General features: G+C 43.2%; 1 protein-coding gene across 5 annotated transcripts in view; it reads left to right on the top strand.

The window, feature by feature from the left end:
• Positions 1 to 15,872, top strand: part of PUM23 (pumilio 23) — a 157,320-nt gene that overhangs the window by 66,852 nt on the left and 74,596 nt on the right. For all 5 annotated transcript variants that reach the window (XM_087668861.1, XM_087668857.1, XM_087668858.1 and 2 more), the window contains exons 2-3: positions 14,688 to 15,069; positions 15,160 to 15,456. In XM_087668861.1, coding sequence (XP_087524987.1) covers positions 14,688 to 15,069; positions 15,160 to 15,456 — 679 coding nt within the window. The remainder of the gene's footprint in view (positions 1 to 14,687; positions 15,070 to 15,159; positions 15,457 to 15,872) is intronic.

The following is a 15,872-nucleotide window of genomic DNA, read 5'->3' as shown; positions in this document are numbered from 1 at the left end:
TGACAAGTGGGATAGTTCACTTTGTGTAAACTATGCCCTTATGTCATAAATTCCTCAGGACCGTGAGCCTATTACAATTGATGACGCTCTTGCATAGGAGGTTTGGTGCAGTGCAATGCAGGTTGAGATTGATTATATCATGCAGAACCAGACTTGGGAGCTGGTTTCTCGTCTAAGAAGTGGAAAGTGATTGGTGTAAAGTGGGTCTATAAGACTAAGTTTTGTGGAGATGGGACCTTGGATAAGCTTAAGGCTTGGCTTGTTGTCAAGGGATTTTCTCAGCAGGTAGGTTTGGATTACTTTGAGACCTTTGCATCTACAACTTGGATGCTCACTATTTGAGCTGTCTTGGCTCTAGCCACTCATCACCATTGGCATGCTTATTAGATGGTTGGCCTTTTGGAATGGCATCTTGAAGGAGGAGATTTATGTCTCACAGTCTCCTGGTTTTCTTGTGCAGGGGAAGGAGGACCACGTTTATAGGTTGCAAAAGACCCTTTATGGCCTCAAGCAAGCTCTCAAGCTTGGTATTAGAGGATTGATCGCTTCTTCTTACAGAGTGGCTTCCATTGTTTGGATCATGATTCCAACCTTTATTATAAGGTTTTGGGTGACAAGTGTGTGTTGGTCATCTTGTATGTTGATAGCTTTATTATCATAGGGAGTGACTCTTAGGAGATTGATCGGACTTGGGAGATCTTGGGACAGGAGCTCGACATGATGGATCTTGGGATTCTCCACTTAATCCTTGGTTTGGAGATCTATTAGATGGCATGGGGTATCTTCATTTCTCATCACAAGTACATCTCTGAGTCAACTATTGGAGTTTGACATGGTGATGTGTTGGCCTATTTCTTTCCCCATGGACCCCAAGTCCAAGGTATTCATAGTAGGTGATCCCCTTCTAGATGCTACCTAGTATAGGTGCCTTGTTGGCTCATTGATCTGGCTTATTTACACTTGGTCAAACATTTCCTTGGTGATCTGGCTTATTTACACTTGGTTAAACATTTCCTTGGTGGTAGCTTTATTGTCTTCTTTCATGAAGACTCTTACTCAAGCTCACTTGAGAGTTGCTTTGTGTGCTTTGTGCTATTTACAGGGGATTCCATCCTATGGGATCATGTATGGAGAGAGAGCCACTCTTTTTGGATGGAGTGACTCTGATTGGGCAGGTGATGTGGATTTGAGATGGTCCACTACAGGTTTTGCTTTCTCCCATGGATCGAGAGCTACTGTTATGCTTTCTTCTATAGAGCCAGAGTATCGTGCTCTTTTTTCGATTGCTATGGAGGTAGTGTTATGCTTTCTTCTATAGAGCCAGAGTAAGAAAGAACCTACTGTTATGCTTTCTTCTATAGAGCCAGAGTATCGTGCTCTTTTTTCGATTGCTATGGAGGTAGTGTGGCTTTGTCGTATGTTAGCGGAGATCGAGCTTTCTCAGAGCAGGATCTACTGAGCTACGCATGGACAATCAGAGTATCCTAGCTCTGGCTAAGAACTCGGTGTTTCATGCTTGCATGAAGTACATTGAGGTTCAGTAGCATTATGTACAAGAGTGGAACTTGGATTTTGAGTTATTGATGGCCTACTGTCCCATGGAGGACAACGCCGTGGATCTTTTCAGGAAGCCTTTGCCCAAGGCTTCTTTGCTTCAGCACATGAGCTTGTTGGAATTTGTGAGTGTACAATAGAAAGAGGAAAGTGAATATGAAGAGAAGGAAGCAAAGAGAGAATGAAGGAGAGAAGGAACAATGTGATCCAAGGGCTGAAGGTACAAGGTTGCAACAATCATCCCCAACACATAGCTCTATGCATCAGTGTGGGTGCTAGATAGTAGTAGGGGGATGAGAGAATGAGGAGGACTGGCTGCTCACGAAAGATCAATGATGGATAATGAAAGTGAGGGGGGTAGGCTGCCTATATATAGGCATAGAAACAATGGGAACCAAGGCCCAAGTGGTAGGGGAGGGTGGCTTGATGATTAAAAAAAGAGGTAGCCGCATAAAGGAAAGGCCCAAAGTAGAATAGAAACGTTGAAGAAATTGCTTAGGATCTTGGGAAGCCCCCTCGAAAACACAAAGTGTGAGGAAATCCACAGTTGCATCATCGATAGTATCCCCCCTAGAAAGGGATGAGGGGTACCAGGGAACTACCAAAGGAAATGGTGGGGGATGGGATGGAACATGTGGGAGAAATGATATATAATCGAGAATAGGTGCGGCAATAGAATGTTGCCTTGGAATGTTTTGCACAATCGAAAGGAAATGGAGCATAGATAGCCCCCTCTTTAGCCAACCTGTTGTAAAAGTGGCTCTTGTAGAAGAATAATCAACAAAGACAGCTGGCTTAGTAAAGACAATGCAGATCCCGAGTCTAGGAAGGCCATAAACTGAGAGGAGAGGAAAGCCCAAGTCCGGAACATGTGGGGCCTTGGAAATGGAGCTCGATGGATGGTTAGACAATAAAGGCAAGGTGCTAACACCAGTAATAGGCACTAAAGAGATGTCACTAGTAGTGATGATATCCTTTGATGGACGGAGATCCTGCAATAAATCACCTTGGAGAGCCATATGACTAGATGTAGATGAAGTCTCTGACGTATATCCACCCTTCGCTTTGGGACAAAGTGTTAGCAGATTAGTCAGTTCATGGTTGAGTCTGTACATGTGGTACAGCAGGCTGAGCATACAGATATTTTAGGCATTTTATTTGGTCTGTATATTCTCAGGCTCCCTCCTCCTCATTCATTCATCACCTTACGGTTCTTGGAGAGAGGGAGCATGTGGCAGTGCCTCCACAGCCGGTGACTCACATTACTTCTGTACAGTCTCATGTCTTGGTATATGGATTCCATTTCCCCAGCATACGTCTGAGTTCTCATCGGTATTGTGTTCTTTCTTTCCCTTTCACTTTTTTCTTGTGTTTCAATAGTTTATTATAGCTTATGTTTACGCTTCCATTGTTGCACCACTTTTAACATGGTATCAGAGCTTAGGATTTGTGTTCCTGCTGTGTTTTCTTGCTAATTTCAGGACTGTTTACACCCTTGCTGATCAAGCAGCTGCTGCTCCAACTAGGCGACCTGTTTTACCTACATTTTTTTTTAAATGTCAGCATCTGTATAGCCTGTGCATCCGTTTCAGCCCGTGTTTTGGTGTCTCAACATCTCCTCTTGGTTGGGCACTTGCATTATCATGCCGTTTTTTCTGTTTTTGGCAGTTTTTGACTGATTTCTTGACTTTTTACAGCAACTTTTGTCTTATTTTGGTTAGATTTTGGGTTATATTGTATGTGAACTCTTGTTTTTTGCAGTCTATGCTCATGTTTTGGCTGTGTTTCCTCTCCAAATACCTTATTTTCTCTACTTCTTTTCTAAATCCCCTACAGATGGCTCCTCCATGCACATCCACTGATGATACGCTACATGGAGATTTCCGTGAGGCTTTTGTTGCTTCAGAGAGGGGTTCAAAGATGAAGAAGTTGAAGGCCCAGTGTTACCACTGTAGTAAGAAAGGTCAGTTACGGAAGGACTGCAACGAGTTAGTGGCTTCCAGGAAAAAAAAGGAGCAGAAGACCAAGCGGGATGTGGACTCCTCCGACAAGTCATTATCTTCCGGCCAAGGCAAATCAGATCCTCCGGCCAAGGCGAATCCAAGGCGCGGAAGGGATCCTCTTCTTCGGATCGCGGGAAGGGCTTGGTGGCCCCTTTCTCAGCTCCTTTCTAGTGGTGGTGATGAGGTCCTCTCTCACAACTCTCCAATGCCAGCGAGGGAGTGTGAGCGGGTGGCGAGATGGGGCAGCCGTGCCTCATCTATATTTCTATACAGATACACAGGATCTAGAGAGGGACATTTCTGACGCATTGACCGAAGTCTGACAGGTACAAATCCTGGAGCTGGGATTGACATCCAGGTTCATGATGGGTTGGTTATTTGACAGAGAGCGGGTGGCTTTCGTCTGGAGCTCACATGAGGGGACACTTTGGCGGTCTGGCCAAAGAAGGGGAATCCATGGTCATTTATGCACTGCGGCATTGGTGACAGGATGGTCACATGTGCTACATTAGAGGCATTGTTGACAAGCATTGAGAGTTGCTATGATCTTTTTTATTTTCAGAAGCTGGTACGATCGACATCGACATCAGGTTCTCTTCGAGGCACCTTGGTGGCGGCTTGTGCACCCACTACTTGGGTATCCATGGTTCTACTGTGATGGACATTGTTGTATGTACTATGATGCGGCATTATCATTGTATATTGTATTGTATCAGATCACCCATGATATGAGAGAGGGTGTTAACAGATTAGTCAGTTTATGGTTGAGTCTGTACATATGGTATGACAGGCTAGACACAAAGATATTTTAGGCATTTTATTTGGCCTATATATTCTTAGGCTCCCTCCTCCTCATTCATTCATCACCTTACAGTTCTTGGAGAGAGGGAGCATGTGCCAGTGCCTCCACAGCCGGCGACTCACATTACTTCTGTACAGTCTCATGTCTTGGTATATGGATTCCATTTCCCCAGCATACGTCTGAGTTCTCATCTGTATTGTGTTCTTTCTTTCCCTTTCACTTTTGTCTTGTGTTTTAGCAGTTTATTATAGCTTATGTTTACGCTTCCATTGCTGCACCACTTTTGACACAAAGGTGAGGGTATTTCCTCCAACACTTCTCCTTGGGGTGCGAGGTCTTTCCAAAATGAGGACATGCGGGATATCCTCTATGCTTTTCCACAAATTTGTATCAGAGTTAGAAGATGACTCCAACTTCTTCCTCTTTTCTTTCTTCTGCTTGTCATGTCCTGTACCTTGAGATAAAGCCACATAAGCATGGCCATGTGCATGATGGACTCTCCATGGATCTCTCACTATGACCCACATCCTACTCAAGTACCAATGGGACTAGCTTTTCCCAAGTGAGTCTCTTGGCTATGAGAAGTGAGAAGATTGGTGTAGAACACATCATATATTGGTGACAAGAGATGTGAGAGAAGTGTCATAGCTAGGTCCTCCAAATAAATATTTGTACTCATCCCTAGTCTTCTCCATCCTATGGATGTGATCCCTCATCGTAGGGGAATCTATGACAGAAAGTGTTGTAGCTTCAAATCATGAGATAATTGATGCCCCAATGTTTGGATTTGGATGAGAGATGCCAATCTTCTTCAAACCTTTGCAGCGTCTTAACATGCACAAACACATAATTTGGTCAACTCAAAAGGAGAAAAGAGTGGGTTGTGGCATTCAATTGATCCCATAAAGCTGTTGAAATTGTGGTCACACCATCATGAGGATCCATGCTAGGTTGGGATTTAGGGACAATAACAAAATCCCAAAGGTCACAATCATCGATGAGACACTCCATGCAGCATGACCATAGAAGGTAGTTTGTCCCATCCAACTTGTCGGATGTGGGTAGAGAGGGTAGGATTGGCATCTGCTCAAGAGATGCCTTAAATACCAATCAGGGATTGGAAGCCCCGAAAGAATTATAGTGGGAAAGAGGGACAGGATAGTGGTTGGTCTGAATCGTCCCGAACCACACTATCCCCAATAGCATACACATCGACCATATATGTCCTTCAATAAAGTACCTGCAAGAAACAAAGGAGATGGTGCAATTGGGATATCCTCCACTTGTATGGGATCCGTCTGTATGTTGATCAGAAAGGACTGATGGACAATAGTGTAGATAGGGAGTATCCAAGGTAAGAGAGACGGCTTGATGTGGAGCAAAAGGAGGGAGCAGTAAACACAAATGAATGCAGGTCTCTAACCTGTATTCGCAGCCAATCCACTGGCTGGTATTGTACCAGGAGTGCCTAGAAGTACAATGCGTCCAGCAAACATAGATCCGGCCTGCATCAGGCCTGACAAAGAGGCCACCCAACACTGAAGGAAGTCAGTCTGGTTAGAAAAGACTAGCCGGTCTAAAACACAGCAGAGTAATGATTCTGTCTGCTTGTAAACAGGCCACCCAGTAGAGAATAGGTGCTGCCCAGCTCAAGGAGGGTGCCCTATTGTAAAATGCAGATGTAGAGGAGGGCTGCCTGCAGGAAATGCAGGCAATACAGGGCCTAGTTTTGCAGTAAGTGTGCTGAGAGTTGCCTGCATAAAACGAAGGTTTGTATGTATAGGAGTCGATGAGGCACGGAGATAGAGGTAGACAGACCTTACGCTCTGAGAGAGACAGAGAGAGTCCGAGTAAGCAGAGTAGAGATTGAACACGTTTTTCAGTACAATGACGAGTGTACCACTTTAGGTTTTAGATAGATATATGTATGAAAGTACAATGTGCTAAGGGTGTGTTCACACCCGTGCACATATAAAAGGCACGATGGCCCTTTATTCCCAACAACCTCCCACCTAAAGGCAATGTGCCTTAAGAGGAGAAAAGAATTAGCTAAGTCTAAGTATGTACAAAGCTGAAATAAATATATCTATCCAACTCCTATCATCTGTCGGCAATGAGCAAACCGCTCTGTTGAAAGACCTTTCGTGAGAAGGTCTGCAGGATTATCATCTGTATGCACTTTGACAAGCTCAATACTCTTGCTATCAAGTACATCTCTAATGAAGTGATATTTCACCTGTATGTGCTTTGTCTTTGCATGAAAGACAGGATTCCGTGCTAGCATGATAGCACTCTGACTATCACAATTACATACTCTGCCTCTGTAGTAGACAATGCAACACACTTTTGTAGCCTAGAGATCCAAGAGACCGCTCCTCTTGTGAAAGTAAACACATGCCCAGAAGTGGACTTCCTGCAGTCCGCATGACCAGCATAGTCTGCATCCGTAAAGCCAACAACAGATGACTTCTGCTTTCCAAAGCAGATGCGCAACTCCGTAGCTCCTTTGTGCCTTTGAGGTATCTCATAATACCTTTCACTGCATCCTAATGCTTCTTGCCAGGGGTTGCCATGTATTTGCTAACCACTCCCACTGCAAAAGCAATGTCAGGACGTGTAGCAACCATAGCATACATCAAACTGCCAACAGCTGAAGCATATGGTATCTTGGCCATTTCAGCCTTCTCATCATTAGATGTAGGGCTGCCCTCTGCACTGAGTTTCACATATGGAGGCAATGGAACCCCAATTGTTTTTCCCCCCTCCATATTGAAACGCTGCAAAACTTTGGAGATATACTCCTGTTGAGATAGATAGAGTAAACCTTTAGATCTATCTCTGAGTATTCGCATGCCAATAATGTGATTTGCATCACCCAGATTCTTCATGTCAAAGTTGCCATGAAGACTTTGCTTCAATGAATCCAAGGCATGAGTATCCCTGCCAACAATCAGCATATCATCAACATACAAAACCAAGATAATCAGGCTGTCATCTGCTGCCTTCTTGGTGTACAGACAGTGATCCACTTGACTTCTATGAAAGCCTTGGGATTGCATGAATGTATCAAACTTATGATACCATTCTCTTGGTGCTTGTTTCAGCCCATACAAACTCCTTTTGAGTTTACAGACCATTTGTTCTTTCCCTTGTTCAACACACCTTTCAGGCTACAGCATATATATGTTTTCATGCAGATTACCATGTAAAAACGTAGTCTTTACATCCATCTGTATGAGCTCCATATCCTCAACTGCAACCAAGCCTAAAATGGTTCTCAATCTAATCATCTTGACTATAGGAGAGAAAATCTCATCAAAATCAATTCCATGCTCCTGCTTGTACCCCTTTGCAACCAATCTTGCTTTGTACTTTGGTGAGGAACCAGAAGTGACCTTCATTTTGTAAATCCATTTGCATGGAAGGGTTTTTTGCCCTTTAGGCAACTGCACAAAGTTCCAAGTGCCATTTTTGTCAAGAGATTCCATTTCTGAGAGCATGGATTTATACAATTTCTTGCTGTCAAGATGGTTCACCATATCTGTCAGCATGACATAGTCAGCCACATTAATTGTACGAGGAACAAATCTGTCAGGTTGCCTAGTAGCCTTAGACGATCTCCTAGCCCAATGGTCATTGTTTGCTGGCTGTTCCTGCAAATTTCCATTTTCAGCATGCTGTCCTGGCATTTCAGCCTGCAAATCAGCATTAACAGCTTGCTGTCCTGGTTGTTCCTGCACATGTAATGGCTCATTTTCATGGGAAATAGCTGGCTGATCATTTCCAGCATCATTTCCTGCATTTATAGGTTCATTTACAACAGGTATTTGTTGCTGTACAGCGGGCACATTTTGCTGTCCAAAAGATATTTCTTCTCGGAATACAACCCTACGGACCTCCTCAGTCTTTTTGGGTTGTTTGTGCGTGCGATCTTCCCGGAAGATAACGTCATTGCTGCGTACTATTTTCCTTTTCTTGGGATCCCACAATTTATACCCCATTTCACCCTCGTCACCATATCCTAGGAAAATGCATTTATAGGACTTTGGCTCAAGTTTGCTGCGTTTTTCTTTACGAATGTGCACAAAAGCCTCGCAGCCAAACACTTTTAGATGAGCATATAAAGGTGTCTTGCTCGACCACGCTTCTTGGGGAACTCTCCCCCCTCCCCCCCTAAAGACTTGTTTGGTGACCGATTAATCAAGTGAACGATTGTCATAATAGCCTCTGCCCAAAAACCATGGGGTAATGCAGCATGAGACAGCATCGTACGGACCTTATCCTGTATGGTCTGATTCATACGCTCTGCAACTCCATTTTGGGATGGATTATGAGGGGTATTGAGCTCCCTCTTTATCCCTTTGCTGTCACGAAATGCTTGAAAGACTTTGGACACATATTTCCCACCATTGTCAGATCGAAGACACTTAAGTGTCTTATCTGTCTGATTTTCAGCCAATGCCAAGAATTTTTTAAACTTGTCAAGCACTTCATCCTTGCTACAAATAGGGTAAACCCATACTTTCCGTTTAGCATCATGGACAAAGGTGACAAAATAATTTTTTTCCCCTAAAGATAATCTTGGCATTTGACATACATTTGAATGTACTAACTCTAGAGGAGAAGATTTCAAAGAAAGAGACTTTTTGTGAGAAATCTGTGCATGTTTGCCATAAATACAATGATCACAATGCTTAAAATCAGCATAACGAAGACAAGGCAAGTAACCCAAAAGAGAAAGCACTTTCATTCTTGTTTGACTCGTGTGTCCCAACCAGCCATGCCACAAAGAAACACTTGGCTGCTCGGTCACAGCAACAACATGGTCACGCACACTAGATACATGAAGTGGATACAACGTATCACTCTTGCAACCTCTGGCAATAACCCTAGATCCCTTACAGATCTTCCATTTTCCATCACCAAAGGTGGTATGAAAACCATCATCATCTAGCTGCCCTGTGTTGATCAAGCTCTTCTTGAGCTGAGGTACATGTTGTACATGCTGAAGTGTAAAGACAGACCCATACTGAAACTGTAAGTACACTGCCAATACCTGCAATATCACATGCATAGTTGTCCCCAAGATGGACAACACCATGTCGACCCCGTGTATATGCGGAAAACCACTCACGATGAGGGGTGACATGAAAAGAAGCACCTGAATCAAGAATCCAGGTATGCATGCCATCATCTGTATCTGCAAGTAGAGCATGTGCACCAAAATATGAAGAGACAAAGAGTACATCACTGCCACTGTCACTGTCATGAGTGACTACATTCACCTTCCATTTTTACACTGCTTTTCTTAGGCTGATTGTCCTTCTTCTTTTCCTTGCAATCATCTGTCTTCTTGCCTTTTCCTTTCTTTTTCTTCCATTTGTAGCAGTCACGTTTAAAGTGACCCTTCTTGCCACAATGATGGCATTCAACATCTTTGCTACGCGATTTATTGCGTCCCTTGCCATCATATTTGCCCTTTTGTTGTGATCTGCACCTAGTATGCAAAGCATTGGAAGACTTGCTGGATGCATTGTTTTGCCGATTCATTTCTTCCATAAGTAGAGCAATCTCTATATCAGCATAAAAAAGGATCACATTAGAATTGCTCATGGCAGTCCTGAATGTATCCCAACTCTCTGGTAGAGTGCAAAGCAAGAAAGTAGCCTTAAATTCCTCATCAATCATGAAATTCAAGGCAACCAGCTGGTTGAAAATGGAGTTAAACTCACTCAAGTGAGTAGACATTGCTGTACCTTCTTTCATATGCAAATCCATAAGCTTTTTCAGCCAATACACTTTACTTGCAGCGCTCTTCTGTGCATACAGTTCTTCCAGTCTAGTCCATATAGCATATGCAGAATCCAAACCTTCAATGTTGAAGAGCAAGGCATGAGAAATCGATAGCTCTATGGTTGAGCGTGCAAGCTCATTCAACTCATCCCAATCGTCTTGATCCATGTCCGCAGGCTTTGCCCCTTTAGTTTTGATCGGCTTTGCCTACTTCTTTTGTAACAAGATATTGTAGCACTGTTTTTGCCACACTGCAAAATTATGTGCGCCGTCAAGCTTCTTTATATGCATCAAATAACTGCTGCCAGCCATGGTTTTCAGCTCAAAAGTTACCAAAAAACCAGTAAATGCAGGCCCAAATTGTCACCCAAGTGACCAAGGTACAAACAAGTATCAATCAGCAATAAATGACCACGCAGAAGTACAGATTTCAGATCTGTAATTCAGTTTTCAGAAGCACCAAACCAAGTGCTACAGCATTATCCAACTGATTACAGCTGTTCCAAAGGGCATGTGCATCACATTACATGAGAAATCCCAAAATTTCAGCTGCAATTTTTGTTGTACGTGTACCCACGGGCATAAAATTTGACACGAACGGTCAAAATCCCCAAAATTTTGTTCTCAAAAGCGTCAAACACACATCTGCATTTCCTCTGTCATGCATAGGGCTGTCCAATTTTGCCAAAAAGAAGCAATTTCAGCAAAACCCCCAAATTTCACAAAGTGTTGATGTCCAAATTGCGCGGAATTCAACCTGCATGTACATAAAATGACCAAAGCTATACAAATTTTGCCCAAATTGCAAAAGCCCCAAATTGCATGGGGTCCAATGTGCCTCACTGTTGAGAAATTGAGTTAATTTCAGCCCAATTTGTGCATGTACATGAAAAGCCCCAAATGTCGGGGACAAAATGTTACAAATTCTGATTTCTGAGACAAATTTGCTTGTTCTGCATCAAATTTCCCAAATCTGGGAAAAGCCCCAAATTTCTGGGCTAAATGTTGAGAAAATTCACTCAGATGAGCAAAATTTCAATAATTTTGGCGAAATCCCCAATTCAAATGCGCACAATGTCTGCAATTCCGACGCAGATGCCTCAATTTTTCACGAACAGTGCTCAGTTTGGCAAAGCCCCAGCTTTTTGGGCCAAAATTGCACAAAGTTGATGTTTTGTGCTTGCACGTGCGAACCCCGGTTAGGGGAAGGAGTTTGAGAATTTTTTTTAAAAAAAAGGAAAATTTCAAATGACAGGTCTGTTGACCCGTCAGGCCTCCCCGTCGCGCACTTGCCCACTGGTTTCGTCATGCGTTGCGCGCCCCGTCTAGTCTCCTTGCCCGCTGCTGGTTCCGTCATGAGTTGCGCGCATTGACTACTGCCCACTATCGCCCGTTAGTTGCAGTCGTTTTGGTCCACACTGTCGTAACCTGTCACGCTACTGCCAATGTAGTTGCCTTGGTCCACGCTGGACGCTGACTAGTCGCAGCCCGTCATGCTACTGCCCGTTCTGTCGGACTGTTGCCTGCTAGCAACCTGCCAGCGATCCTTGCTCGCATTGCCTCTTGCCGGCTCCTCAACAGTCCACAAGACTGTTACAGGAGACTCTGCGTGTCGCCTGCACCTCGCAACAGCTTGAGTGAGCCATTGGCTCTAATACCAGTTTGTAGGAGTCGATGAGGCACGGAGATAGAGGTAGACAGACCTTACACTCTGAGAGAGAGACAGAGAGAGTGCGAGTAAGCAGAGTAGATAGTGAACACGTTTTTTGGTACAATGACGAGTGTACCACTTTAGGTTTTAGATAGATATATGTATGAAAGTACAATGTTCTAAGGGTGTGTTCACACCCGTGCACATATAAAAGGCACGATGGCCCTTTATTCCCAACAGTATGGTGCCACCTAGCTAGTAGAATGGCCGTCTAGCCTATTTGATGCCGCCCAGGTGCAGAGATAGTGCTGCCGAGCCTATAAGATGGCCACCTAGGTTAAAGTGCAAGTCTGTCCTTGAAAACACAACCTTAAGGGACTGGAAACATGCTGCCCTGCCTTGTTGGACTCCAAACGCAAGGTTTGTAGCACGTAAGGAAGACGCATGATTGGTTTCATTGCAGACAGCATGCTCCTCTTCAAGATCTCTGGCTACCACGTGTGGCTCTGATAGGAGAAAAGTGAACAGGGAGAGGAGATAGAGAGAATGCTAGAGAGAGGAGGAACAATGTGACCACAGTGGTTGAAGGTACAAGGCTGCAACAGGGAGTCCCAACATGCAGTTCTATGTGTCAGTGTGGGCGCTATATGGTAGTAGGGGGATGAGAGAATGAGGAGGGCTAGTTGATAATGAAGGATCAATCTCCTAGTTTTGAGCTCTTGTTAGACTCAGATATAGGAGCTTTGATAGTTTATTGTGCTTTTCTTGTGTGTTTTCTAGGTTTTCTAGTAATTTTGCTGCCCTTGTCACACTGTGAGTGCCACATCAGCATTTGCACTAGCACATCATTTCTATAGGCTGTTGGTGTAGTCAGATTGCATTTACTATAGTCGGCAGGTTTTTTGTGGCAGTTCAGCCATATTTTTGGCCCCAAACAGTAGTTGCCCAATTTTGGGGCTTTTGTGCTATTTATAGTTGCCCCCCACACTTGGCTGATTCATTCTCTTTTGCAGATTTCAAAAGAATTCTTTGTCTTTGACATTCTCTTCTGTCTCTAGTGCTGCTGCCATCATCATTCTCAGCCTGATTTGGTGCCCTCACTGATGCCTCGGGCTGCATGCAGGGGTTGATCAGTCCTCATTGTTGTATTCAGCATTCGTCTTCAGTCAGTGCAGATTTCTTCCTTCCTTCTCCTATTGTCTCTCTCTTCCTTTCTCTTTGTGTTCATGTTCTTCCGTTGTGCACTCTGACAAAAACAATATACGAGACTCGCTTTTGCACAAACCACGCTTTCATAATGCACCTCATGGTAGCTATCGTGTTTTGGTTTCCAGCCTGTTGCCCTTCCACTTTCAGCTCTGGTTAGGGGTCAAAAACTCAAGATTTGTCTCTTGTGGATGTCACTTTTCAACTACTCCCATTGCTTTGCCTTTTGGCATTCTATACATTCTTACATTCACTTACAACATTGATTCATTCACTTTTGAGTTCTCTCTTTTTTGTGTTTGTGTTTCATGTTTTTGCATTTATTGTGTTCTTGTTAGAATCCTTGTGCTTTAGTTGTCTTTATACAAAAACAAGAGAGAGGAGAGATAGAGAAAACAGAGGAAGAGAGTAGAGAGCAGAAGTGAGAGGAGAGGGAGGGGTAGGGAGTAGAGAGAGAAGTGAGAAAAAGAGGATAGAGTGTAGGAGAGAGAATACTAAGAAGAGAGTCAAGAGAGAGAGAGAGTATAAGGAGAGAGAAGAAAGGAGAGAAGAAGAGAAGAGATAGTTTGGGTAGAGAGATGAGTAGGAGGGAAGAGAAGAAAAAGAAGAGAGGAGAGAAGAGAGAGGAATACCTTTTGTGTTTCCTTAGTACAAACCCTAGCATCACTTCACATTGTCTGGCTGTGCAGAAAGATGTCAACACACCACGATCCGACAGAGCTGCATATGTAATAGAAACAAACCCCAGGCATGCCATTCAATTGATCTTGGACCATTCATCTTGTTTCCCTTTCCAAGAGTGCAGCTGAGACAGCCAACAATTCAAACTACAAGGAATTAGCATGTAATCTATCCTTGATTGGAAGCCAATTTACCTTTTGAAGGAAAGCCTTCCATGAGCACAACAAATGGGTCAAGAGAATAGAAGAAGGAATTGAAAGCTGGGAGTCAGTGTTATGTGCCATCAGGAACCTTGAATTTAGTACTACCTTGCACAACTCCTTAGTCTTTAAGAAAGAAGCAAGCGATAGAGACCTAGGGCTAATGACCAGCACACCAATGATGAATGGAGAGCAGCCATGCGAGACTTAGCATCAAAAACAGCCCCACCATCCAGGTTTTTGGAGTACAGGCATGGCTCCAAGAAATCCAAGAAATACCAGCATGCACATAATCCTTTTTCCATAGCATGAAATGGATATGCTGGGTAAGGTTGTTCAGACTACCTTTGGCCCAAGGCAAAGAGGCGCACGCACATGCGTGTGTGCACACACACACACACACACACACATTCTCTCTCTCTCTCATCTTTATTGTCTCTTAGCTGTGGAGTTCCACCCATCATAACTGTTATTTCACCTCAGCTGTGCAAAACATAAGCATTGTAGAGACTGTTTTGTGTTTAAGTAGTAGTAATGGTAGTAAATAAATTTTCTTGCTTGAAAAGAACACTGCAACATGAGTTTCTTGCATACTAAAATAATAATTCGTAGTTGAACTTGGTTACCCTTAAAGCACCAAGACCTCTCTTTTGAGAAGTGTTTTAAGTCCATGAATTCTGTTTCTGTGTTAGTAAAGGACAACTTCACTTTTCTGAAATAATTATAGTAGGATGTGGTGTTTCCTTTGTGGAGGCTGTGGTTATATAACTTGAATAGGTTGTTTCATGTTATTCCAGGAAAAAGCTGGATGCCGAGACACTTCAGTATTTTGCAGAGATTTCATCTTTATTAGGAGCAGGGGGCTCTGTCACTGACCCCGAGGAACGGGCTACTTTATGTGCAAATGCATTGGAAGAGACATATGGAAAAGAACTTCAGCTTGCCTGTGACAGATCATGCAGCAGGGTGCTAGAGATGCTTCTTTCTACTTGTGATTCATCTCAGATCGCATCTTTCCTCCATCGTGCGAGTCCAGTTTTTGTTCCCATGGCTAATGATGCTTGTGGTTCACATGTAGCAGAAGCTCTACTTAAGTCTGCAGCTGGAGCAAGTTATGGCTGTGATAGAGATACTCCATGGTACAGGATTTTCAAGCAGGCATTGGCTGCAATTTGTCAGGTATTTCCCAAAGAAAGTGAAGGTTGAACCTTAAACAATTACTATTTTCAACTATGATTAACTTTTATATGCTATGCCTGAAATTTTCAGGTTGTGGGTGCAAGAGCATCAGATGTTATAAGCAACTGCTATGGTTCACATGTTGTCCGTAGTCTTTTGTCCCTTCTATCAGGTGCTGCGCTTGTGTCTTCTTCTGTTAAACCGTATGGAAAAATTTCAGGTGGTCTTGTAGGGAGATTATTGTGCTCATCAAATGCTGATAACAATCCAAAGCACAGCATAATGTTCCCAGATCTCCTAAACTCTCTTATCGAGAAGTTACTGGAAGAAGCAAAGAGAAACCTATCGCAATTACGCAAGGATACTTTTGCTGGTCCTGTGCTTCAGGCAAGTCCCTAAAAAAAGTTTAATAAAATGCATAAAAATTTTGCGAGTTTTTAATATTTTGTGATGTTTTTTAAAAGTTCAGTGCTTTTTGAAGGTTTACTATGTTGGTATTTGCTTTCAGTGTAAAGTCTGTTTCATAATATGTAGGAAAGGAGTTAACATATTGTTATTACTATGGGGTAAGTGAATCTAACTTGTGGAGAGAGAGCCTTCAACTGCTTGAGATGAGGGACTTATCACTAGGGTTAATAAAACAAGTTGCTTACCACTATGGTAGCCATTGGATTACGAAAAAAAGAAGAAGCTGAGTGACATGTAGGAAATGCATTAATAAGTCGTTATTACTATGAGTAAGATGTCGAAAGCAAGCTTCCAACCACCTCAAGCACACCTGAATGTACATGAAAGGCATTCAC

Source organism: Lygodium microphyllum, chromosome 27 (assembly GCF_053477565.2).
Source record: "Lygodium microphyllum isolate KBCC chromosome 27, Lygodium_microphyllum_v1.1.10, whole genome shotgun sequence".
In the NCBI taxonomy this organism is placed as follows: Eukaryota; Viridiplantae; Streptophyta; class Polypodiopsida; order Schizaeales; family Lygodiaceae; genus Lygodium; species Lygodium microphyllum.
The sequence above is the reverse complement of the archived record's forward strand: the minus strand, read 5'-3'. Positions and strand labels throughout refer to the sequence as shown.